General features: G+C 42.2%; 2 protein-coding genes across 2 annotated transcripts in view; both read left to right on the plus strand.

The window, feature by feature from the left end:
• The first annotated feature begins 515 nt into the window (after positions 1-515).
• LOC310677668 (1-acylglycerol-3-phosphate O-acyltransferase Pnpla3-like) lies at positions 516-24417 on the plus strand. Its single transcript, XM_083440796.1, has 9 exons — positions 516-918; positions 8935-9167; positions 9356-9421; positions 13225-13434; positions 14779-14839; positions 16149-16367; positions 18481-18613; positions 20317-20433; positions 22274-24417. Exons 1-9 carry the CDS (start codon positions 531-533, stop codon positions 22557-22559), a joined length of 1713 nt encoding a protein of 570 aa, XP_083296922.1. The 5' UTR covers positions 516-530; the 3' UTR covers positions 22560-24417.
• The window catches only part of PARVB (parvin beta), a 97136-nt gene continuing 70319 nt past the window's right edge, over positions 668-27484 (plus strand). The window contains exon 1 of the mRNA XM_083440901.1: positions 668-673. The gene's annotated coding sequence lies outside the window, so the exon portion shown is untranslated. The remainder of the gene's footprint in view (positions 674-27484) is intronic.

Genomic DNA, 27484 nt, shown 5'->3' on the forward strand with positions numbered 1-27484 from the left:
CTGGTTTGCCAGAAGCGGCTTAGTCATGATGACCATATGACCCAGAAAAACTGTCTGTGGACAAAGGCCGGCTCCCTCCACCAATAAAGCGAGATGAGCGCCGCAATCTCAGAGTTGGCGACGACTGGACCTAACAGTCAGGGGTCCCTTTACCTATTCCTGTGTGAATTCCCTTTACCTGTGTAAATTCCACAGCAGCATGCACTTTCCAGCCTGTGCCCAACGCGGAAGGTCCCTTTCCAACCCCTCCATCCTCAAGAGATCCGAAGATGGAGACCCCGGCCCAGTGGCGTAGCGTGGGGGGTGCAGGGGGGACCGGGCGCAACATCTGGGGGTTAGGGTTAGGGGGCGCAAATCCACGGGTTAGGGGGCGCAAATTACTTGCCTTGCCCCGGGTGCTGACAACCCACGCTACGCCACTGCGCCCCGCTGGAAGCTCTCCAAGACCCGTGAACTTCGCGAGCGAGCGAGCCAAGCAGGACAGGAGGCCCCGCCCCCCGGCCTCCCTCCGCCCGCTCTCTCATTTGCATATGGCCTCCGATTGGCCGGCGCCCCTCGGGCCACGTTCGTGGCGGCGCTTCCTCCGCCGCCGGCCTTCTTTATCAACCAAGCGCCCGATCTCGCCGCCGCCGCTTCCCTTGGCCTGTGCGCGTGCGCGGCTCCTCGCCGCCTCCTCAGCCGCGCCGGGTCGGGACGGGAAGGCGGCGGCGGCCGGGATGCCGGGCGGCGGCGGCGGCGAGGGCGGCGGCGGCTGGAGCGTGTCGTTCGCCGGCTGCGGGTTCCTGGGCGTCTACCACGTCGGCGCGGCCAGCTGCCTGCAGGAGAGAGCCCCGCACCTCATCCGCGACGCCCGCCAGGTGTGCGGGGCCTCGGCCGGAGCCCTGACCGGAGCCGTCCTCGTCGGAGGCGGGTCGCTGGGTACGAGCGGAGGAGACGCGCCTGCTCCTCGCGAGCCTCATTTCCCCTCACTGCTGGGCTTTTCTCTCGCAATTATTATTATTTTGTCATTTTATTCATATTTTATAATCGTATTATTTGGACGGGCAAACGAAACATGGAGCTTTGAAGGCAGTAAGAGCAGGGAGAATAACCTGGTAATTGCAATAATCGCAACAAAAGCTTTTTTAAAAAATAATAATAATAACGAAGGATTTTATCATATTATTTGGACGGGCAAACGAAACATTGAACTTTGAAGGCAGCAAGAGCAGGGCAATTGCAATAATCGCAATAAAAGCTTTAATAATAAAAAAAAAAAAGAAGGAAGGCCGTGAGCTGCATCCCGCAGCTTAATGCAAGGTTTGCTTTTTTTTGCACCGGACGTACCGTGTTGTTATTTTAATTACGATTTATGTATCCCGATTAATTAGGCGCTTTTATGTCGCCCGTGGCAACCCAGAGTGGCTTCCAACTCAGCCAGCCCCTGGAGGGCGTGTGCGAGGGATATACTTTATTCCGTTTATTAGGCGCTTTTATCTTGTCCGGGGGCGACCCAAAGTGGCTGACAGCTCAAAGAAACGGACCCTTGAGGGTGTTCACCCTAAATATGGAGAAGGGGTGTTTGTTTGTGGTTGAGGTTGAGGCTGTTGAAAAGGGAGCAAGGCTGCAAATGTCGGAATGAAAGTGCCCAGAATCTTGACCTAGGATCCAAACCTCAACTCAGGTCCTAATAATGTTGGAGAGAGTAACTCTGAATATACTGTGAGGTGCTTGTGCAGAATAGTCTTAGACAGGTGAGAACTTGTGACCCAGCCATGTCTTCCTTTAATACAGGATTGAGCCCAAATGCCTCTCATTAGAAATCAAACACGGACTTCTAATGGTGGGGAAAGTTATGCCTTTTTGTCCTCTATTAACGGAGTCGTCGGGCAGTGGCGCGGTTAATTTCATTGTACAAAGGTTGTACATTGACAATAAAGGGTTTTTGTTTTTTTTACTCTTCTCCATCTTGATATTTTATTAAGGATTTTCTTGTTTTACAGAAGTAAGTGTAATGCCTCGTATTTTTCCCCCCCATGTAACATTTTTACAAATCCGTTTCATTTGTTGAGGCATTAGGGGGAAGAAGAAAAAAGAAAGAAAGAAGAAAGAGGGGGTGGAGAGAGGGAAGATTGATGGGGGTGGGGTCAGGTGGCGGTGTTTCTATTATGTTTAATGTACGTAGAGTTTGGTGGTCAGCGTTGCTTGTGTTGTTCACTTGTGTTCCTTTGGTGGTGAGAGAGGTTGGGGTTGGCCTAGGGTGTGATTGTTTGCTTGTGATTGGCTGTGGTGATCTTTGTTTTCGTGTGTGAGTGAGGTGGGTGGGTGTTTTGGATCAGGTTAGCCATATTGATTTGTATGCTGTTGGTGGGTTATTGTCATTGTCCTGTTGGGCTGTGTATGTGATAAAGGGGAGCCATACCGGGGTGAAGACGTCTTCTTCTGTTTGTCCCCATGTCAGTTTCAGTTTATTAGTTAAATTTTCTAGTAGGGCTGTTTCCCATATTATTTGGTACCATTGGTCCATGCTTACTCTCCATGTCTCTCCAGTGTCTGGCTATGATGCTTCTGGCTGCTGAGAGTAGGTGGGTTATTAGTTCTTTGTGGTGTAAATAGGCATTGTTGTCTTGGAAGATGTTTAGTAGGGCCAATTCTGGGGTGATGTCTATTACTTCTTTAGTTATTTTACATATTTCTCGTATGGCTGTTGTCCAGAATAGTTGGATTTTGGGACACTTCCACCACATGTGGAGGTATGTGCCTGTGGAGGTGCACCCTCTCCAGCATTTTGGTGAGGTTCCTGGGTGTATTAGCACTCGTTTCCTTGGTGTTAGGTACCACCTGTAGGTGAGTTTCAGTGTGAGTTCTTTTCTTTTCGTTGATATGGATTTAAAGGGGGGTTTAGACCACATTCTGGTCCATTGAGTGGGGTTAATCTCATAGCCTATGTCATTCTCCCATTGTTTTTTGATTGCATCTAGGGGATTTGTGGGATTTTGGAGTAGTATTTTGTATTTTGCGGATACCGTCCCTTTACCGTTTCCCTGAATAAAGGTATTATTATTATTTTCTCTCTTGAATTGGCAGGCTGCCCTTTGTACCTCAGTTTTCAAACGTTTCGGAAGTCAAAAGGTCTTCCAGAACTGATTACATTTGAAAACCAAGGTACACAAATAGTGAAGTCAGCTATGCACCTGCAAGCAGATAAAACGCCTGCTAATTTCTCATCAGATTTCCATTTTAGCAAAGTTTTCCAGCTAGACTTCCAGGATTTCCCTGCTCTGTACTCAGTCCTTTTTTCCCTCACTCGCGCAGCGGGTGTCTGACTGGTAAACCTATCACAGTAACATACTATAACCAAGCCATTGACCATAACCAGTGATTAAGCTGACCAAACTTGCCACAAGATTATAGAGTAGGGTGGGAATCAATATAGATGTTGTATATATTGGTGTGTACATATGAGGCTATCTACTGCTTAGGTTAGGGATGGGGATATCTTTGGCCTCCAGATGTTGCAAGAATAAAACTCATCATCCCTAGCCATTGACAGTACTTTGGCTGATGACAGTTCAACAACATCTGTAAAGCCATAGATTTCCCATAGGTTTGACTAAGGGTCAAACACTTGTGACACTTAATGCAATATTAGAAACTTCCATTTATTTTAAAAAAAGGTTTGTGTGATTTTCATCTCAGCCATAGGGAGGGGAAGTTTAATCCTTCCCATAATCCCAGCATCAATCAGTACCACTACCACTCCACATTATTGTTATTAGTTTGTAGTCCTTGTAGACTGAAGGAACATCTCCACCCCCATCACTCAGCCCAGACATGGAGGTCCAGCTCCAAGGGCCTTCTGATGGTTCCCTTACTGCGAGAAGCGAAGTTACAGGGAGCCAGACAGAAGGCCATCTTGGTAGTGGCATCCGCCCTGTAGAATAGATGTCAAAAAGATCAACTATATCACTTTCCGAAGATAGGAAATACATAGGGAAGCTTGTTCATGCTTAATGGTATATCTGCAAACCACAATAGCCAGAACACATTGGATATTGGTTAGTTCTTATACTCACCAAACTAAAGATACCAAAGATCCTGAAGGAAATGAAAGTTCTTCTTATTCTTCAATTGAGAACACACCTGTTGGCAAATATAATTAGCTTTATTGTTGAATAATTTAACATGGCAGTTCTTACCTGCTTAAAAGAATTATGAAGATGAGCATTTGTCTATGTATAGCCTGTACAGGCTGTTTCCTGCTGTTTTTTAAATTTTGTGTGTAAATGTATTTCAGTATAATTGGTTAAAATACAGAACAGCTCAAAGATTTAGTACAAAGCTTCTTTATTTACTCATTACTCTGTTTGCTCCTCTCACAAGAGGGGGAAAACCTAATATACCAGAAGGAATATGAAACCCCAACATTTACCAAGTGGAGTTATGCTGTTGTTTGAGGTTCTGGTCACTCTTAGGGCTTCCTAGCCTGCCTCAGATGGAAGTTGCTGTCAGCTTTTGTTAGTCATCTTTCACTCCCAACATCCAATATTTATTTCAAAGTGTGTAAGTCACATTGATTTTAAATGACGCAATACTGGAGCCTTATTTAGTTAGCTTTAACTTGATTTATCCAAAGCATCTCCTTCCTTGGTGTAGAGTTTAGAGTGTTGCAGTCAAGACTTAGGTTACCTTTAAAGTGCTTTTCTCTTTAGTCTATGCCCGGTAACGCATGGCACAGGTTACAAGTCGGGGTGGATTGATGTACGTGTATTTATGAGTATTTCATTTAGTATAAGTCTAGACATTGATTAGGAAAATACTGATACACCAGCTAACCCAAATGTGTGGACAAATATTTGTGGATAACACAAATGGAACTGATACATTTTCTTTCAAAGTTGTATTTTGTGCAGTGTTAACTATGTACATAATTAAATAACCACAACACTTCTCACTTTGACTTGTTTGCCATGGAGCTCCTCCTGTAATCTGCAGAATTTTGGGACATGTTTGAGAGAGCACACTTGGTTCACATTGAGTCCTGGCTTCAGTGCTGCTCTGCCTGGACTGATACTGCTCACCCCAAATACCCTATATACCTTACTATATAGATCTGACAAAAAGATCTGCCCACTTAAGCAGAGCACCTTTTTATCCCATTAACATTTTAAACCAATTAACTGATTTAAATATTGTAGCCTAATTGTGATAGTACCAGGAGGATTGTATCTAGTACTTGTATGTCCAGCATGCCACATTATTCTTACTCATTTGAAATAGGACAGGCGTGGCAGACTTCAAGCTTCTGAGCTTTGCTTTGTTTTTACAAGAACCCCAAGGTTTATCGACCAGAACCAACTGCAAAACAGTGGCATGAGGGGTTGGTGGGCAGGTGTATACTTGGAAGTAAGGAATTAATTTCACACTCGGCCTAGAAACCAGTTTTCAGTACTGAGCTCACAGTCTTTTCATCCAAAATTCAATTCCTAGCTTCACTCCAAAGCTTTGGGTTTCAGCAGCCTAAATTTTTTGGGGGGTGGGGTGTGTGTGGGAAAAGCCTTTTTCATCTTACTAATATTATATATTTATTTATAGCCCTCCTTTTTCTTTGAGGGCTTACATGTAAAGACAAGAATCACTAAAAACATAGAAAAAAACAACAAAACATTAATAGAATCAAACCATATACATATATAAAATCTGCTTAAAACATACCAGTATTTACAATAAAAACAGCATGGCACAAGCTCTTCCATTAAAAGCAGTCAGTTCCCCAAAGCCTTTTGGAACAAGGTCTTCATCTGTTGGCGGAAGACAGCAAGGAGGCAGTCAGTCTAGATTCTCTAGGAAGGGAGTTCTAGAGTCTGGGAGCAGCCACCAAGGAGGCCCTCTCCTGTGTCCCCACCAAGCATGGTTGTAAGGGTGGTGGGACCAGGAGAAGGTCTCAAAACTCCTGAAGGTCTCAAAACCCGGGCAGGTTCATACGGTCTTCCAGATAGATTGCACCTAAGCTGTGTAGGGCTTTATAGGTCATAAGCAGGACTTTCCAGGTACAATTCAAAGTGCCTGATAGCCAGTGGAGCTCTTCTGACAAGGGAGTCAAAATATGTGCCCTGTAACCAGCCCTGGTCAGCAGTCTGACTGCAGGCCTTTGAGCCAGTTGAAGTTTCTGAGTGCTATTCAAAGGCAGCCCTATGTTACAGTAATATTTATTAAAATATTAAAAGTCAATCCCTTCCCTCTTGTGCTGTCTCCTGACATGAAATGGCATAATAGCAATTTTTGTGAGTTGCAGCATGCTGAATTGTGTGTGAAAATCTTAGTTAAGTACCTTAGAGGATTAAACTCTTATCCGCTGAAATGTTGCCTTCACTTTTTAATTAGTGTTCCATTTAACTGAAAGAACATCCTTTCTCAGCGACTAAATATAAACATATGCATATTAGAAAACCTGCTTTGAGCTAATTTAGGTTTTATAGTTTGGGGAAGAGTGTTCAAATTTAGAGCTAAGCATTTCGAAGGACCTGTTCTCCACATTTTATTTTTTATTTGAGTTTTCCTGCATTAGTTAAGAAGTTGTGTGGGCAGATTCTCTTTCACTGTATTTTCCATTGCTAAGTAACAGTTATAATGGTCTCCCACATTTAGCTAGATTTTTCTTTGCATCAGATGGCATGAGAAAAACTGAGCAGCACCAGGAAGAAAGACTTGGTTGCTTATTGCATAGTGCAAAGAATTTGATTAGTACCTCCACCTTTCAAGGGGGAAAGTCGATGGCCTTTAGTTGAGAGCAAACTATTAAACTGTTAAAATAACTTGTATGGCCCAACCATTAAATGCACAGGTGACAAGTAAACAGTTTTCAAGTACTGTGTTCAAAACACAGGGAAATGCAACCATGGGAAGGTGTACATTTACTGTATTTTTCGCTCTATAGGACGCACCGGACAATAGGACGCACCTTGTTTTAGAGGGGGGAAAACAAGGGGGAAAAAATCTCCCCCTCTCTGCCCAGCGCCCCTTCAGTGAAGCGGCAGGAGGCGCTGCGCAGAGAGGGGGAGAATTTTCCACCTCTTGTTTTCCCCCTCTAAAACAAGGTGCCGTTTAAGGTGCGTTCAGTCGCCTTCAGGCGGCTACCTTGGAAGCCTGGAGAGCGAGAGGGGTCGGTGCGCACCGACCCCTCTCGCTCTCCAGGCTTCAGGTTCCTTTCGCCCTGCTCTTTGGGGCTGGCAGGGGGAAGCCCACCACCAGCCCCAAAGAGCAGGTCGGGGAGCAGGGAAAGCTGGGAGAGGGTCACGGGGCTATGGCTTCTTCGCTCCATAGGACGCACACACATTTCCCCTTCATTTTTGAAGGGGAAAAGGTGCGCCCTATAGAGCGAAAAATACGGTAATTACTGGTAAAAACCGCACCCCCAGCACTGCTTCCTAATGCCACCCACTTTCCTTACCCCCAAGTAGGAAAGCAGCTGGTAGAAGTGATTGGTTTTTTATGCCTTACTGGGAAAGGATCAAGTACACCTTCTGTCACTGTTCTGATAAATTGTGCACCTTTTATGGCATTTTGATGATAGATATAGATAGACAGACAGATAGTTTGGTGCTTAATGGCTGCAGTGCTATACACCAGGGATTTGGAAAGTGGCTCTTTATATACCTTTGGGCTTATGGGAATTGGAGTCACCTGGAGTTCCCCATGCCAGGAAGTTAGTTCTTTTGAGCTCAGTGAGGCTGACTTCTGAGTAGGATTGCATAGCTTGGTAAAATGTACGTGTCAATTAGATTTCACCACCAATATCAAAATTAGTATTTTTTTTGCATTATGAAATGAAATATAAATTCTATGCAAATCTACATTATAATCCAACTTTCACTGATTGGTAAAAAATGTTATAACTTATTATTTAATTAATCATATTCTGTCTGTATTGACCCCTTCAAGATGTTTCAGCTCTTTCTGTGCCCTGCATTAGTAGGTCAAATTCCTCTTGGAAAGCTGAATTTAACTTCCTTTCGGGGCATGAAATTGATGACCAAAGGCTAAAAAGCAGCCCTCATAAACTGGTAGTAGTAGTAGTTCATTTGCTGTCTTTTGATTGGGTGAGGAAAATAAGCTGACATGTGGGACGATTAGTCCTCTCCCCCGTGGAGAAGGTTACTGCAGGACATTAACCTATTCCGTTTATTGGGCAGCTCTTGGGGAGAGAGAGAGAGAAGGAAACCTCTGCTAATGCCTTTAGATTATCAAAGTACCAGCAATGGCTGATCTAAAATACAATATTTAGAAAATAGTTTGGGAGTGTACTCTTTTCAGAATAGTTACACACGTCCTTGGGCAGATAGCAGAGTTTGTTTAATTTGGAAAAGTATTATCTCTTCTAATGAAATGCTGTTATTAAAATGTATTTTCAGGCCACCTATAGCAAATAAATAAATCAGCGAATGACAAAGTTACCTAACATACCTTTAGTGTGTCATGGCCCCATATTCTTTTTTTCCTTATTTACTTTTTATTAGAGTTTGGCTGCTTGCCAGTTGACTGGTCAAATAATGTCAATTGACTGGTCAATTCATTGAGGTCAGATATTCCCTGACAGCTATGATGCTGTTGACATTTGAAGAATTGGCCTGCTGTCACAACTTAGCATAACTACATTTCAGAATCTATTTTTTAATAGTTGAAATGACTTTGATTTTTTGTTTGTTTTAAACTGGTAACTTCAGGCTGACCCTGTCAAAGATAGAAACTACCTGGGAAATTGTTCACTCATGTAATACAGATGAAAGTTTTAATAATTTGTTTTTTGAAAGGTTATAGCTTGTGCTCTGAACTCATGCTGAGTTTCAAAGGCACACCATGGCACATTCTTAAAGACAATTTTGTTGTTCTGTGACCCCTGACATCTGTTTTAACCAGTTTGGTTTCCACAATTACATGCAGTTATGTATCTTTCAGCCGAAGCTTGTGCAGATGTTCTGGGTCTAGCCAGAGAAGCAAGAAAGCGAAATCTTGGCCCTCTTCATCCTTCCTTTAACGTGATGAAGATTATAAGAGATGGACTTTGCAAAAATCTTCCTGAAAACACTCATCAGTTGATATCAGGGAAACTTTCCATTTCACTTACCAGAGTGTCTGATGGCAAAAATGTGATGGTATCCCACTTTAATTCCAAAGAAGAAGTCATACAGGTATATTCTCATTTTCACCATGTTAATAATGTTCAGAATATTTCACATTTGTCTCAACCTTATTTTTAATTTGTTTCCTCACATTCCTTTTTAGAACATTTGAAAATGGCTGTGTTAGAGCTTTACTTTGGGGAAATGTTCCTATTAGAAATGCAGTATGCAACTAACCTTTCTTTTCTTTTTGACAGGCTTTGCTTTGTAGTGCATTTGTGCCTATATATTGTGGCCTCATCCCACCTTCGTTTAGAGGGGTGGTAAGTACCTGCTCATTCTTCCATATTATAAACCAGCATGAGAAGGCTGATGATGATGATGATGATGATGATGATAGAAAAGGTGGGAAGATGTAAATCTTGCCATTCTGATGTCTTCTTTGCTGTGTGTCCTTCATATACATGGCAAAAAAATAGTTCCAGGACAGCTTCATGTGAGAGATAAGAGACTGAAATGCCGTCTTTACAAAATAAGCATTACAATGTAATGTAACAGATGTTTTAAGGAAACTAGATATTAATTCTTTAAAAATAAAATCTATTTGGGGCTTTTGTTTTTATTCTTCTTGTGCATCAATTTGAAGATGGAAGAACTAAGGAAATAGGATGCCTCTATGGGCACACAAAGAGGGATGCGGGTGGCGCTGTGGGTTAAACCACAGAGCCTGGGGCTTGCCGATCAGAAGGTCGGTGGTTCAAATCCCCGCAACAGGGTGAGCTCCCGTTGCTTGGTCCCTGCTCCTGTCAACCTAGCAGTTCGAAAGCACATCAAAGTGCAAGTAGATAAATAGGTACCACTCCAGCGGGAAGGTAAATGGCGTTTCCTTGCACTGCTCTGGTTCGCCAGAAGCGGCTTAGTCATGCTAGCCACATGACCCGGAAGCTGTACGCTGGCTCCCTCGGCCAATAAAGCAAGATGAGCGCCGCAACCCCAGAGTCGGCCACGACTGGACCTAATGGTCAGGGGTCCCTTTACCTTTACCTATTGGCACACAAAGTATGTAGGGTGCCACATTGCATGATATTGTATGAAGCAGAAGGATGTGCCTCCTGCCTGGCCATGTCCTATTATTAGGAATCTGTGAACCATCCTTGGAAGTTCATTGTATGCAAATCTCTTTATTTGTGCACTCCATGGAGCACACATATCTGTACATGAATATGTTACATGGTACATATGCACATAGATTTAGCAATACAGACACACAGTAGTTTGTATCTGGGCTTGGGCTTGTATGTGTTGGTTGAGAACTGTCTTGCAGAGTACCAGAAGAAGCGATCTTAAAGATGAGAAGCTAATTGTTATCCTCTTAATTGTTTTAAGGTCCTTTCTTAAGCAGTGTATTTCAAGGCCTTACGTAGAACTTGAGGAATCCTATTAAAGGCTGCCTGCATCTTAGTTGAAAGGAAACACGGAGATGTTGATCTTTGCTAGTGTGGTTTTGCCCTCCTACTTTAGTAATAAGAAAAGAAAAATGATTCAGGTCAAGTATGTGCACATTCCAGATGTTTAAAAAATAGTGCTGATATTCGTGTGAAAGCTTCATGTAACTTTTTTTTTTTACTTCAAAATCAAAACTGCGAAGAATAACAGTCTGTGATTTAGTGATAATTTTTTTGAAAAGCCTGCTGATCTAGATTTTTTACAAGTCTTATATTCATCCATTTTTACTCTTTAAAAGCTGAAATCCTATATGAGGTGCAAAGTAGCATATTAGACTAAATCCATGGTTCAGGTTAATCTGGTTGCTTTGCCCTCGTGGCTGGACAATTATGTTACCTAAAGGGATTTAGTTGGGTGACAAACATGAGACATGCCTGAAGGCCTACTTAATTTTATGAATTGGCTTTGCCACTCAGTATTGGCATAGAAACAAAACTATAGGAGGACGTGTGCAGATCGTGCAGAAGGCTGCAGTTCTCACGCGCAATCCTGACACCCTTTTTGGGATCTTTTGACGTAGAGGCCTGGGCACTCTAGAATTTGGCGCCCTGAGAGTTAACAAGGACAACAAAGATAGATCTAAAGTAAATTTTATTGTATCAAAAGGAGAATTAGTAAATATGATAATCAGTAAACAACACACTAACAGGAGGCTAGGTTTGCAAGAGTTTTACATGAATAAAAGAGATTGAGCAGGAAAAGAGTGTGAGAGGAGACTGTTGCCTGGATGAGGGAAGAGATTGGCTGAAAGGGTGATGGTGGTACCAGATGGAAATGGGTGCTGCCTTGCTCTAGAGAGAGAAGGGGAGGTGGCAAGAGAAGAAGAGGTAGCTTGGAGGGGTTTGCGGAGCTTCAGGGAAGTTCTTTAGGTAAGAATCTGAAGAATCAGGTGGGATACTTTTGGGTGGCAATGGGTCGCGAGGGAAGGAGAATATGAGGTTGTTGGTATGAGACGGCCAATGAAGAAGAAAAGGGCATAGCAAGAGGAAGAAAGAGCAGGTCTGGCTGGGAAACAGGGACCGATTGGGCTGGAAAGAGGGGGGGAAAGTTAAGAATTTGGCCAGCTGGCTAACTTGTTAGGGAAGAGAGAAGAGGGGAGGTTCTGAGAGGCTGGGGTTTGCTATAGTGAAGGTGAAGGGGCCTCTTCAGCAACAGAAAGGGAAGGGACAGGTAGAGTCCACGGGAACCTTCCTGTGCAGTGACGTAAGGTATCTTTGAAACCTGAAAGATTCGTGCCTCTTAAGGTGAAAAGCATCACCCTTTATGCTCAAGTTGGACTTAAAAATAAAAACAAGGACTGCAAATCCTGTCTTCCTGGCTATGACCAGAGGTTAAAGTTTTTAAGTGGCACCAGTCAAATTGTCCTAATTGTCTGAGAGATGGCTTCTGAAATGCATTTTCATTGTGCTTTCCAAGTGAGATAGGGAAAGGAGTTTAGCACATCTTTTGAGATCTTTGGCTTATTGAAATGACTTGATTAGTAATTGTGGGGAGGGGGAGGATGTGACATTTGGGGTTATCATACAGTCATTTAACAATTCTAGGAGTTTGATGTTGTTTTATTTAACTTTAAAATTACAAATGATAAAGGAGGGTGGCAGATAATTTACAGGAAAGGAGACAGCAGAGGTGTTTCCTCTCAGCTTGCTTGAAATGTGGTCTGCCTGAGTTGCTGTAATGACTGTAATGGAGGCTCTCTCCAGGCCTCTCCTAGCCAAAACCTAACAGCTTCCTTGGGTATAGGCAACCTTAGCAAAAGCTGGATTTTTAAGGCTGATTTGTATAAAGAGTATGCCCTTTGCTCAAACTAGGGTTTAGCCTGGAGAAGAGGAGGTTAAGGGGTGATGTGATAGCCATGTTCAAATATATAAAAGGATGTCACATAGAGGAGGGAGAAAGGTTGTTTTCTGCTGCTCCAGAGAAGCGGACACGGAGCAATGGATCCAAACCTCAAGAAAGAAGATTCCACCTAAACATTAGGAAGAACCTCCTGACAGTAGGAGCTGTTCGACAGTGGAATTTGCTGCTAAGGAGTGTGGTGGAGTCTCCTTCTTTGGAGGTCTTTAAGCAGAGGCCTGACAACCATATGTCAGGAGTGCTCTGATGGTGTTTCCTGCTTGGCAGGGGGTTGGACTCGATGGCCCTTGTGGTCTCTTCCAACTCTATGATTCTATGATTCTAGGGTGAACATTGGAACCTTGGTTGGGTAAGGGGCAGGGTGAGAAGGATGTGAGCCCTATGAAACCCAAAAGAGAGTTGTATATTTCCTTAGCTAATGTTTTCACCAGGGCTGAATTTAGCCTCTTAAGTATGGTGCATGCCAAAAGAGAGCCCATAACATTGCTTCCAGTGTTGCAGAAGCTGCTGGGCAGCATATAATCTGGGATGTGCACCTGCACATTTTCAGACATTACTTGCGATCCCGAGGTGCACAAAGCTCTGTTGCTGTTCTGAGCAATGGCTTGTGCTGGGTCAGTACCTCCTCACATATAATACTACCACTGAAAGGTGTGGCAAGTGGAAATACTAGGCTTCCTTTCTGAAGTTGCAGAGCAAGTCAGCTAAATTTTGCTTTAAGCAAATAGATTCCTTATCTTTCTTCCTTCTTCCCTTCCCAAAGCGCTACGTTGATGGTGGAATAAGTGACAACTTGCCTCAGTATGACTCAAAAAACACCATCACAATTTCACCTTTTGCTGGGGAGTGTGACATTTGTCCCAAGGGCAACTCCGCAAACTTCCATGAAATGAACTTCACCAACACCAGCATTCAGTTTAGCCTAGGGAACATCTACCGTTTAACTCAAGCACTTTTTCCTCCAGAACCCAAGGTATGTATATTCACTATTTTCTCTTACCCAATTGCTAGTTTGTTGGCATGTATGTTCCTACCATGGAATGCTAGACAAATGCTAGACAGATATGTTCCTACCATGGAATGCTAGACAGATGCACCCCTCCAAAGGTATAGTTGTGTTTAAATTTCTAATTTTTTGTATATATATAAATTTATAGCCCACCTGTCCTCCTAGAAGCTCATGGTGGCATACATGGTTTTCCCACTCCACATTTAATCTAGATATTAGAGGATGACCACACGCTACTTGAGTGCATCTTAGGGGCACTTTTAGCAAATTCATTGAGAGCAGTTCCTACTAGCAAGGAACAATGTAAATGGTGGTAACCCTCCTCAGTTTGCAATATTGGGGTGGGAGTCGAGCAATGATTGGGGCAGATTTGGTGCAGTTAAGGTTTCAGGAAGGAGGTGTGCAATGCTCTACGGTAGTGTAGAATTGTTTTCTTTCATTATGATAAAGTGCTTATTGAGCCTTTTGGTAATGTGTCAACAGAGTATTAACTGGCATGAGATGCCTTTCTGTATCTTGCTCTTTGGGAATTTTCAATACAGTGGTGCCTCGCAAGACGAAAAGAATCCGTTCCGCGAGTCTCTTCGTCTTGCGGTTTTTTTCGTCTTGCGAAGCAAGCCCATTAGCGGATTAGAGGATTAGCGCTATTAGCGGCTTAGCAGGCTTAGCGGATCAGCTGATAAGTGGCTTAGCGGATCAGCTGTTAAGCGGCTTAGCGGCTTGGGGAAAAGGGGGGGGGGAGAAAAAACCCCTGCAGGAACTCGCAAGACATTTTCGTCTTGCGAAGCAAGCCCATAGCAAATTCGTTTTGCGAAGCACCTCCAAAACAGAAAACCCTTTCGTCTAGCGGGTTTTCCGTCTTGCGAGGCATTCGTCTTGCGGGGCACCACTGTATTCTCTATTTTTCTGTGAACAAGATGATGCCTCCCCCCCTCCCCCCAAAAAAATTAGTCAAAAATTGGGGTTTGCCTTATACACAGATTTATATGGTAAGTCTTGAGTGAGCTGGTGGCTCATGTCAGCTCCTGAGTCACAGAGTGCTGGCCTCAGAGCTGGCTGGAGAGGTGAGGCAGTGCCCAGGCAAGGAGGGAGCATGGCCACAGTGTGATGCGAAGTCAGGCGCAGGCTGGAGAAAAAGCTCAACAGCTTTTTAGCTGATTTCCCACAAAACCTGAACAACTGTAAAATACTGATTTGTTTATTTTGGGCTCCCAAAAGTAGGGGTTGTCTTATACATGGGGTTGTGTTATACACGGAAAAATACGGTACTTCCTCCTGTTTACTAGTTTTTTGTAACCTTATTTTCAGGTGCTAGGAGAGATCTGTGAACAAGGCTATTCGGATGCTCTTAGATTTTTGAAAGAAAATGGTACGTCACTGTGATTTCAAATAAATAATATGGTGAACAGAATGTCAGTCACAATGTCATTACAGGTCTGCGCATTTTTGTATACGGACAAAAGATGCTGACTATGGTCGCTCATATCTTTGTAACATCGAGTTCAGATTGCACATTCTGTGTTGGACTGTTTTCGAAAAACGTTCAGAAACTTCAGCTAGTTCAAAATACAGCTGCTAATATCAGCTGGAACCCAGCATATATAGATTCTACATTGTAGATGTATAGGATCATCTTCATTGACTCCCAAACTGTTCCTGAACCCAGTTCAAACTGATTATATTCTTCTACTTATTTATTAAATGTATATACTGCCTTTCATCCATAGAGCTCAGAGCGGGTCACAGCATAAATATTTTCTCCTAAGCAGTTGGAGACTTGGATATTGGAAGGATTCTGCCTTCCCATGCGATCCTACCTATGAACGTAGCTTATTATTATCTGTGTTCACATGCTGCAGAAAGTGTGGTCCAGGGAAATTCAGCAATGACTATATAGCATCTGAGGCAGTACAATTGTGGCTTCAACTCTACTTGTATAATAAAAGTTTGTGCCATGCAATGCGGACAGTGTTTTCTTTCAGAAGTGGGTGATGCTAGACTTGCCAGAGTCTTATCATTCTATCTGCTTAGTATCATGTTTTCTCGATACATGATGCAGCTGCGGGTATCATTTTCCCCTCAAGGACTTGGAAGACTAAGGTGACTTTTGGTTTATATAACTGTGGCCATACACTTTGGGAAATGGATAAATCTTTGTTAGAGAGTTGAGCTTGGATTTAAGTTTCTTAACTTCATTTCAGTGGGTCTACTCTAAGTATAACTTATTTGGCATGGCACAATGGCCTGAGCCTACTTAATTTCACAGAAATTACATTGACTTTTACAATTACAATTACAGGCAACCTTGTGGTTTGTTCTTGAGATCCAGTATTTTTTTCCTGAACACACATGACTTAGACATTCTAACTCTTACCAAAAAGATCCAGCTGTAGTTTTACTGTTTACTGTTTGTCAGTGATAGGATTCCACTTTTAAGAGATTTCTAGGCTGACAATGCTCATTTCCATCAGTTTTTCTACTCTTGCGTTGCCCACTTCAGACAATATATGACCTTCTTTCTTCAAGATTTGAAAGTTTATACTAGAAGACTTTTCAACTTGGCAGTAGTGCAGTCTTTATGCCCTCTTCCAACTCTGTTTTGCAATATGGTGCCGGTCATGATCTTGAATACAAAAACACCATCACATCGGAAGCTGTTTTTATTCTGTCTTCCTCAGGTATACTGTATGATTCAGTTTTAGTTGACTTGGCCTTAACAAAGGAAAACCATCAGGAATGTGTTCAGACCCCAGATTATGCTGATAAAAAAACAGTTGCAGCAAATGAAGCAAAAAAAGAGATGCAAGATGAAGAAATGCTTATTGATCAGCTGCAATTAGCTGCCTGGCCATTGGATGGAACCATTTTTGAGAATCTACCTCCTAGACTCCGGAAAGGTAGAGATTTAAAGTAACCTCATTTTTATTGTAAAACTAAGTTTCATTAAATTACTCTAGTAATTAGTAATGATATTGTCAATGCATACAACATTGGGTATAGTCCAGCCAGAATTCAGCACTTGTAAATCCAACGTGATTTCAGCGGGAGAACATTTAACACATTCTTAAATTTCTCCCATTGAAATCCATGGTACTTTAAAGTGTTTGACTTGGGCTGGATCATGACCAGTGCTTTTAACTGGATCTCTAGTGCCTTGTTTCTGTAACATAGTGAATTGTATTAACTCTGGCCAGTTATTATATACTATGACAAAAGTTTGTTTTTCAGTTTATTTTTGCTAATCATCTTTACATACTTTAACCTTATGCATAAAATAACTGAGAAACCTACTGTTGCTACTTATCAGCGGCATAGCATGGGTTGCTGGTGCCCGGGGCGGGCGAGCCACTGATGCTGCTAGAGCGTCCCCCCAAACCAGAGGCAAGTGGGGCTGCGTTGTGCCACCTGCCCGGCCACACAGGGGGAAGCCTGGGGCCAATGTGGCTCTTGGGCAAATCCTCTCGACACCTGCAGAGAAGAGGGCCAGGCCAGGCTGCGCTGGGGTTACCCCTTGCCAGTCTCCCTCTGCCTGAACCTGCTCTTCCTGGACTGCTCTGCCGCCTTTACCAAGCCAGGGATCGCTACAGAAACTGGCCCCTGCATGGGGGTACCTGGTTGCGCCCCTCAGAATTTTGCGCCCGGGGCCTCGGCCCCCCAGCCCCCATGGTACTTATAACTGGACAAATAAGAAACATTGAGTACAGGAGTATCTGGAATACTGTGCAAATTGATTTAGTAAAACAGTTTAACTAAGAACTTGGGTATATATTTGTGCATCACAGAAGAGTCTTCTTTGGCCACCTTTGAATGAAAGTTATTAATGTTGGATACTAACTAAATCTTGGTGCAGACGTGGCTTTCTGGATGCACATGGAAAAAGAGTGTACCTATCAGACAAAGGGACAAAGGGTGGCGCTGTGGGTAAAACCTCAGTGCCTAGGACTTGCCGATCGTATGGTCGGCGGTTCAAATCCCAGCGACGGGGTGAGCTCCCGTTGCTCGGTCCCTGCTCCTGCCCACCTAGCAGTTCGAAAGCACCCCTAAGTGCAAGTAGATAAATAGGTACTGCTTTATAGCAGAAGGGAAACGGCGTTTCCGTGTGCTGCACTGGCTCGCCAGAGCAGCTTCGTCACGCTGGCCACGTGACCCGGAAGTGTCTTCGGACAGCGCCGGCTCCCGGCCTCTTAAGCAAGATGAGCACGCAACCCCAGAGTCGGTCACGACTGGCCCGCATGGGCAGGGGTACCTTTACCTTTATTAGACAAACTATAACAGAGCAAGTGGGGTGAGGAGGAGAAGGAATAAGCCAGGTGGACTAATTCCTTTCTCTTCCTTGCTTGGCACTTGCCCCTCACTCAGCTTCCTGTTTTATTCTAAGGCTGTAAGGAAAGAAAAAGAAGTAAATTGCAAGAAATATCCAGTGAACAAGCTGTTGAATAGAAATCTTGGTTGAGTTGTGTTATAAGTGAGCAAGAAAATAAATGTTTTTTCAGAGCTTTTGAGGGCCAAAATGCATTGCTTTTTCTGAATTAAAATTGTGGAAAAACATATTTTTATAATACAAAAAGGGTTTGAGTGTAAAAGAGTAAAAAATTCCTGTTCTTGGAGGATCCACCCCTGCCTTTTTTCACGAGTCTGTTCTGATTGAAAGGAAGGAAACTTAGAATAATGATTCACAGAACAGTGACACAATGAGCAGCCTCTTCTGATTGTATATCGACTGCATGAGGAATGCTAGAATAATCAGATTGTACATGAAGCAGACTTGGTGGAATTACCTGTCCCTATTAGAGGCCGACTGAACATTACTGAAATTTATACCAGCCAGATGGTGATGAATTGGCCTGAATGTATATAGGAGAGTACTAGGTGCATTTAGTTGAGTTCTGTCATGAGAAAGCCTGTTGTGGGTTATCTAGCATGATTCCAGGCAATGCTTCGTCACTCTTGCAGAATCTAGAAGCCATTGTGTTTATGTTCAGTTGAGATTAATGACTGTATAAATGACAGCATTGCAGGAGGCTTGTAAAGAGAAATGTGGACTCTATGCTCAGCTTTCTAAATTTCTACCAATGCGACTGATGTCCTATGTGATGCTGCCGTATACTCTGCCGGTTGAGTCAGCATATTTTGTGGCCTTAAGGTGAGTGTTAAGAATGGAAGTCTGCCCTTGTTGTACTAGTGTTTTTATATAGCACATTTTCTAAGGGCTCAAAAGCCTTACAATACAGTGGTGCCCCGCAAGACGAATGCCTCGCAAGACGGAAAACCCGCTAGACAAAAGGGTTTTCCATTTTGCAGGTGCTTCACAGGACGAATTTGCTATGGGCTTGCTTCGCAAGACGAAAATGTCTTGCGATTCCTGGGGTTTTTTTCCGCTCCCCACCCCTTTTATCTAAGGCACTAAGCTGCTAATAGCCTTTTAGCAGCTAATCCGCTAATCCCTTAAGACTTTAATAGCTGCTAATAGCCGCTAAACCGCTAATAGCGCTAATCCGCTAATCCGCTAATGGGCTTGCTTCGCAAGACGAAAAAACCGCTAGACGAAGAGACTCAAGGAATGGATTATTTTCGTCTAGCGAGGCACCACTGTAATTCTTTTTTAAAAAAATTCATATGTATTCCAATTTTCTTATAAAAATTAAATCCTGCTAGACAGGAAAGTATTATCCCTGCATTGCACATGGGAAGGAATGAATGAGTGGAATACTGCTGAGCGGTAACAATATATTTAGGTAACTTTTGTAGTCATGGCTAAAGTTTGATTGAAATGGAACTTCCAGGCTCACAGCTTAACCACTATATTATTCTTAAAACGATTAACTGAGAAATAGTAGATATATTTTCTTTTCCATGTGTACTTTTTGTGTTCAGTTTCATAAACTTGGAATGTGCATGAAGCTTACTTTTAAAACCCTATATTTTAATTGGTGTGTATCTCCAGATTTAACCGAGAAACTGGCTGTGTAGGGAACTCTGTTCAAGGAGTTTGCAATGATAAAGGCCCTTTAAAACGTAGCAGTAATATTTCCAAACCTGCTGTAGAGAAAAAACTAAAAATTAAAGACACACGCGCTGTGGTGTAAACCACTGAGCCTAGGGCTTGCCGATCGGAAAGTCGGCGGTTTGAAACCCCGCAGCGGGGTGAACTCCTGTTGTTTGGTCCCAGCTCCTGCCAACCTAGCAGTTGGAAAGCACCTCAAAGTGCAAGTAGATAAATAGGTAAAGTGGCTTTAGTCATGGTGGCCACATGACCCAGAAAAACTGTCTGCAGACAAACGCCGGCTCCCTCGGCCTGTAAAGCGAGATGAGCACCGCAACCCCAGAGTCGTCTGTGACTGGACTTAACTGTCAGGGGTCCGTTATCTTTACCTTTTTATTGTGTTTAATTATAAACCACCCTGAGACCTGTGAGTATTGGGCAGTATATAAATTTAGTCAATAAAGCAAGCAAGCCAAGTTTTAGGTGGGACAGATTAGCTGATGTCCATAAGAAGCATTAGTAGAATGGCTCTCCTGCCTCTCTGCCCAAAGTCCTTCACTCCCATATGGCATTTTCTCAAATCAGGGTTCTGCCTGAAACACTATTAGAGCCAGTGTGGTGTAGTGGTTAAGAGTGGTAGTCTCGTAATCTGGGGAACCGGGTTCGTGTCTCCGCTCCTCCACATGCAGCTGCTGGGTGACCTTGGACCAGTCACACTTCTCTGAAGTCTCTCAGCCCCACTCACCTCACAGAGTGTTTGTTGGGGGGGAGGAAGGGAAAGGAGAATGTTAGCTGCTTTGAGACTCCTGAAGGGGAGTGAAAGGCGGGATATCAAATCCAAAACTATTATTTATTGCTTACAGATTAGTAGACTGGTTTCCTGATATCCCTGATGATGTACGATGGATGCAAGGTCAGCTCTGTCAAGTTGTGGGCACAGTATATTCCAAAGCAAGAAAAAGATTACTGAGTATTCCCAGGTATATCTTACGCTGCTACATACTTCATGCTGCACATTTGTTGGTCAGGTGCAGACATAATATTTCAAATTGCTTAATCATTGTGAGTGTGCTATGGATCTATCCACTCCCTCAATCATTCCATGAACTCCCATTCCTTCTCTTTTTGTTGGTAGCCACGGTTTAGTGTTACGTTTGCAATGAAATTAACACTGACTGTGGTTTAAAGTAGATGTGACATTAAATGTAAGCAATTCACATGCAATTGCCTTTTTAAAAATCTTTTATATGGCATATGTAATCCAGTTTATTCTGATTAACAGCTCTAGTATTAGTTTTTGTAAGCTGTGCTTGCCCCCTGTTCTTGTGATTCACGTCTTCTTTTAAACAAACTTCTCTCCCTCTGCATCTCTTACTTTTTAATGTTTTAATTTACTTGCCTCCCTCTCACAACTTTAGCGCTATCTCAATGCTCTGATGCTCATCTGTCTGCACTAAAAAGCTGTAGGAAATGATGCAGATCAAAAGGCAGGCCACAAGACAGCAGCCATGCAAGTTTCACTGCCTTTTTTAAAAAATGGGGCTACTATTTGTATAAGAAATGTGTAGTATTTGAGGCATACCCAAGAATATTAATTGATGTGTGCATGCAAGCACTGCGAAATACAGGATTGCACACTCTTGGAATGTTACAATTACTGGTGTCTTTTCAAAACCCTCTTTCTACCCCTGTTCTCATCCATGGCTGGAGTATGTGTTAAGATGCCACCCACTCCCCATTTTATCCATTAGCAAAAACTTGGAATAGGTTTAGACATTTTTGCTAAGGAAATGGCAATTTGAATAAAATCACCAAACCAGGAATGACCACAGGAAATAATTGTTTGGCTGCTTCTTCTCCCCATCCGTACCTCTCTCCTTTGCTAGTTTAAAATGAAGAGTAGCAAAGAGTCGTGAATTACATAGAAGACTATTAAAGCTAATAAATAGAAACTTAAATAGCATGAATGAAATTCTAGTTAAATCAGAGTTGTATAATTAATTGACACAGGGTAATCCTATACAGTGGTACCTTGGTTCTCAAACTTAATCCATTCTGGAAGTCCGTTCCAAAACCAAGGCACACTTTCCCATAGAAAGTAATGCAAAATGGATTAATCCATTCCAGACTTTTAAAAACAACCCCTAAAACAGCAATTTAACATGAATTTTACTATCTAATGAGACCATTGATCCATAAAGTGAAAGCAGTAATCAATGTACCGTACTATAAAATAAATAAGATTGTATTTTAGATGATAAAAATTAAAAATATTTTTTTTCTCTTAACTGCACTGATGATAGTCATTGTTTGCATGGGGGGGTGGCTTTTATCCATTTCTGCAGTCACACAGTCAATCAATCAGAAGCTGAACTGGGTTCCACGCAGTCACAAAAATAGATTAACCGAAAAAGCCTCAAAAACACAAAATAAATAAGAAAAACAAAAGTGCCAAACTTAATCCGCTCCAGAAGTCTGTTTCACTTCCAAAATGTTCAGAAACCAAGGCGCAGCTTCTGGTTGGTGCAGGCGGCCCAGAAACAATAGCTGACAACTGCATTGGATGTTCAGCTTCCAAAAAACGTTCGAAAACCGGAGCACTTACTTCCGGGTTTTCGGTGTTTGGGAACCAAGGCGTTTGAGAATCAAGGTACCACTGTATAAATATGTTTTCAGTGATTTTTTTTAAAAAACAACAACAACCCTATTCAGTCATTTATTGCTGATTGGATGAGGATGGGGGAGCATATTCCATCTTTATAGATGATAAAAATCAAAAGTTGCTGAAGAGTCACTGAGATTTATTCTTCTTTTTTACAGCAAGGAAAACAGTGCATTGATTAGAAAGTGTCAGAGCGCCCCGCTGAACACGAGTCTTCACTCTTCTTACTGCCCTCCTAAAATGCCTCATTCTTCCACGCACCTCGAAGAGTGGCTTTTGGATCTTCCATACTGTGAGGACTTGGTTAAGAAAGAAGCTGCGGTGGGTATAAATGAAAGCTTGGACTCCATGCCTCCCTTTTTTATGAGCTCAGAAGAATCGGGAGTGGAAGTGGATTTTGACTCCTCCTCTGAGAAGAGTTTCCAGACTGCCTGTGAGGACTAGCTGAAGAACTGTGGCAGAGACAAAGAAATCTCAGTCTTGCAGGCATCAGTTTATCTAGCAGATTGCCAAACAGTCTTTTGGAAGACTGGCTTACACTAGATGACAAAATGCCTTTGAGGAATCTTTTGTGGAAAGAGAAATGTGCTGTTCTGGTCCGGCTCCCTGATAATGACTAAAGGATTAAGAAGACCCTAGTGCAATAGAACATGGTTTACCCAAACAAGATTTTCGGCAGGAAAAAAGTGATTCAGGTCTTCTGATTTCTATTGGGACAAAGCATTTTTAGCAAAACCACTTCGTTTTAAAGTATTTAACTTTTATAGTAGTCTTTTTCTTGTTTGTCTTCATATGTGGCGTTAGCACTTGAGCAAAATCAAACAGTGTATTCAGATGACTATGGCATATAGGAATTTTTTGGAAGGCCTCTGAAGTTTTACTTGCCTTATGCATGATACTTGTTGGAATTGTTAACATCAAGTTACACTCCTTATCGTAAGGCTTCATTGTTTTTCAGAAAGATAGCATTTAGGAGGCATTGTGTGTTCTAACAAGTGTGCCCCCCCCCCCCCGAGTGATTCTTTCTCCCTCATTGGGTTGGAGAAGCCACAGGTGTAGTTCAGAATTTAGTGCAATGCACATGTGCCACTCCACACCAGAGAATCCTTATGGGCTGAATTCAATCCCAATAAACAGTACTTTAACAATGTTTTACTGAAGGAATCTAATTGTAGACCATTTTCTCTTGGAGAAGGCAGTATGGTGTGGATCAATGGAAGTATCAGCTGCAGATGCCATCAAGACATGGGCTGAATGATTTACCTATGCAAATAGCCGAAAAGTTACAGTGTGATTTGTAATTAATGGAGCTTAAAAGCTTCTTATTATTTCTTGCAATCAAGCAGCACTGGAAGCTTTTGAAAACAGATTAAAATCTGAAAAATGAACTGTATATGGCGTCCCTGAAGTAATCACAGAAAACGTTCTGTTCTCCGTTGCACTAAATTCTAACCATTTTAGCCCAGTCTTTACTAACAAAAAATGTGCCAATATGTTTTTTCAGTTTTATTATAGGTTAGGGTCTTAAGTTGCCTAACAAATGAGAGTTGACAGTAGTGCTGAATCATGAATAAGCTACTTTTCAAATTGTTTTAATTTTAGAAGTACATGTGTTAAGATAAATAGCCTCTCTGAAATCTGGATACCATATTTGATAGTGATGCTTTGAGTATTCCTCGCCCACCATTATTCATCACTTTAAAGTGACAAGGATACTTATTTATGGCGCAGAATTTACACTGCATTCTCCAAAATGGTAAATGATTAAGAAATGCTGGTCCCATAGGCTGCTGATCAGCCTCCCCTGGCATGGCACTTGGAGGACTGGTCTGCAGTTATGCTGTCTTAGCATAATGGTCTAAGAGTCAATCAAATAGATTTTGGCTTGGGAGTCTATGTTAGGAATGAGGTGGCTTATATTTTGACAAAAATCAAAGCCTTCATAAGAATGGGAAGTCTTGTGTATTTATTTTAATTGTTGACTATGGGCAAGTTTAATTTTGACCAAGCGTTTAGCAGTCTTTCAGCTATGACTTTATACAGTGAAAACTGAAGGGAGTGCTGTTTTTAGAAAAAAAACAATGAAGCTACATTTAAAATTTTTAACATTGCAAAAACTTTCTTATTTATATCCTTGCTGGTGCTATTTCATTCAAGATATAGACATAAATGAGTTATTTTGTGTGATCACTGATTGTATGCTTTATTTTAAAAATCTTGATTGCATTTCCAAAATGGGCCAGAATATTGTTCCAATCACTAATGTTTATATAAATCAGCAAAATAAAGAGACAAAAATGTTTTTGGTGTCTGCTGTTTATAATAGCAATTTAAGATAATTGTGGTTGGAAGGAGGGAGCTCAAGGAATATATTGTATTGTAAAAGCAGCAGCTTCCAAATTTTGGGGGGCCATTGCCCTCTTGGTTCCATAAATTCATCCATGGTGCCGCTTACCTTACCCTATAAAAAGCATTATTCAGAACAGTGATAAATTCAAAACAGTAACAGTTAATTGTACAGTGGTGCCTCGCAAGACGAAAAGAATCCGTTCCGCGGGTCTTTTCGTCTTGCGGTTTTTTCGTCTTGCGAAGCAAGCCCATTGACGGATTAGCGCTACTAGCGCTATTGGCACTTTAAGGGCTAAAAACGGCTTTCTAAGGGTTGGGGGATTAGCGGTTTTGCTGCTAAAATGCTTTTAGCAGCTTAGCGATTCAGAAAAAGGGGTTTTGGAGCAAAAAAAACCCTCAAATTTTTTCGTCAATTTTCGTCTTGCGAAGCAAGCCCATAGGGAAATTCGTCTTGCGAAGCGCCTCTGCAGATGGAAAACCCTTTCGTCTTGCGGGTTTTCCATCTTGCGAGGCATTCGTCTTGCGGGGCACCACTGTACATTTATTCAAAATCCAATTATCACTATTTAGTTTAACTAATTCAACAAAATTATTGAACCTGATCCAGTGATGCCAACTTTTCAAAGACTATTAGTAATTTACATCACCAGAATCCCTCCTGCTGCCCCTCCCACATACCCCCCCCCCACCAGGACTGGTACCACCCACTTTGGGAGCCACTGCTGTAAAGTTTTAAAGTCTTTTAAAGAGGTTGTATATTTAAGCTATGGAATTACAAAAACTGAAGCCTGTATTTCTGCTTGTACCATTGTACTGAAGAGCCATTGAAGCCTCTATGAGGCTTCGGAAAATATTTAAAGATTGGTCCCTGCTGTCGCTGGCAAGACGTCATTCTCCCTCTCCGTTCACTGAAATTCATAGTGAACAAATACCTTAAATGATTTCTACCTCCTGTTCTTATAAATTATATATTTTGAAAATGAATAGAAAGCTTAAAATTCAACATTCCAAGGTTTGTATTTCTTCTATGGAGTGGCAATATTTTTGAGATTTATATTCTGCCACATTATTCCACAAGACAGGGACATCTTCTACATGGGAAGATCTCTTGTAGCCTTTGCGCTCCATCTGCGGTGGTTGGAAAAGAATGTGTCTGGCAGGGATAAAGATAACAGGTGGAGATGTTGGGTGCAAAGTATGTATGTACACACCTTAAGGGATTATAGCTGTACTGCAGTAGCTATCTCAAGCAGAGCCCTTGGGTCCAGAGTTCTTTTCTCAACTTCTCTAAAAGCTAAATGTTTTTATAGTAACAATGTAAATTCAGTGAGGCTATGGTTTTCAAAAAGTTTTTTTCCGGTCTGTTTGGCTGGCAACATTAAACTACAATACTTGCTATTTATGTTATATTCTATTCAATATGAAGAACAATTGGTAATAATACTATTATTTGTTGATCACTTTGTAATGAAAGAGAAATGTCCCAAAGCAACTTAAAATAGAAACAAAATCAAAAGTCAAATTAAGAATGATGTACAATACACAGTATAGTGGTACCTTGGGTTAAGTACGTAATTCATTCCGGAGATCTGTTCTTAACCTGAAACTGTTCTTAGCCTGAAGAACCACTTTAGCTAATGGGGCCTCCTGCTGACGCTGCGCCGCCGGAGCACGATTTCTGTTCTCATCCTGAAGCAAAGTTCTTAACCTGAAGCACTATTTCTGGGTTAGTGGAGTCTGTAACCTGACGTGTATGTAACCTGAAGTGTATGTAACCCGTATCTAAGGTAACTAGATACCCGTACCACTGTATCTAAAATAATAATTGAACAATATCATAAGGACAACCTCCTATCCTCCAAAAAGACTAACACAGCAGTAGAGGCTAGTGCAATCACCAAAGGCCTAGGTAAACAAAAAGGCCTTGCAGGTAGAAACTTAGAATTATAGCACCAGGCATGTTTCATGGGGGCATACATTCAGCTGCACAGAGTCACTCCTGAAAAAGCCTCTTCTCGTCTATTTCTTCTGCATTTTTCTCAGATGAGGCACATAGAGAAGCAACACTGATTAATATTGCAGGGGCTGGACCGGTTCGTTTTAGCAGAGGCTTGGGATTCCTGAACTACGTGAGGTTTTGTAAGTCAAAACCACTCTTTTAAATTGAGCCTAGAAACTAATTGGTAGCCAGTGCAAGCAGGCCAGAATCAGTGTAGTAAGCTCAGATCTTCTGGTCTCTGTAATCAAACGGCTGATTTCTACACTAGCTGTAGTTTCCAAACAGTCTTCAAAGGAAGGCCCCATGTATAACATTGCGGTAATCTAATCTACAAACGATAAGAATATAGGCCACTAAATCTAGATTATACCTGTGCAAATACGGTCAAAGCTAGGCCACAAACTCAAACCGGCAGAAGGTTTCCGTGCAACCATGTACACTTATGCCTCTAGCAACAGCAGTGGATCCAGGAATTAAAGAATGGGATGGTTGGGAGGGATCCCAATGGTCATCTAGTCCACCCCTCCCCCCAATGCAGGAATCTCAACCAGCTCATACAGGACAAATGGCCATCCAACCTCTGCTTAAAAACCTCTACACATGTGTCTATCTCCATGCTATATACCTGCTCCTTTAGTCGTAGTGTGATCCCTTCCAGAACAGGTTGGACACCCATGCAATCTAGGAAATTGCCCCAAAACTGCCTCAGTCAGTCTTTCCCGGATAGAGCTTCAGTTTATTGCTTCTCATCCACTCTTCTACCAAGGCGAGGCACTGATCCCCTGCCCGACTTATATTTATTTAGGGAGTAAACCTGTGGGCAGGATTTTGCTTTTTCTTCTACAAGTATATTCTGAATAGAGCTTTTTATGCACTTATGCACTGCAATTTACTATTCAGCTTGATTTGCTTTTGTTTTGAAAAATTAGTGTTTGGATTCTGAATACTGCCCACCCCCCACCTGCATGCATGGCCGGCTGCTATACATGTTGATGTGGAAATAAATCCCCATGAGTTGCAT

The sequence above is a fragment of the Podarcis tiliguerta genome (assembly GCF_965153285.1).
Source record: "Podarcis tiliguerta genome assembly, chromosome: 5".
Taxonomy (NCBI): Eukaryota; Metazoa; Chordata; class Lepidosauria; order Squamata; family Lacertidae; genus Podarcis; species Podarcis tiliguerta.

Excerpts from the sequence above, each read along its gene's own strand:
- LOC310677668 (XM_083440796.1), top strand. The coding sequence starts at position 531 with ATGGCCTCCGATTGGCCGGCGCCCCTCGGGCCACGTTCGTGGCGGCGC. Across the intron at positions 9,168-9,355 it reads CCAAAGAAGAAGTCATACAG|GCTTTGCTTTGTAGTGCATT; the intron begins GTATATTCTCAT and ends TCTTTTTGACAG. Across the intron at positions 20,434-22,273 it reads AGATTACTGAGTATTCCCAG|CAAGGAAAACAGTGCATTGA; the intron begins GTATATCTTACG and ends TCTTTTTTACAG.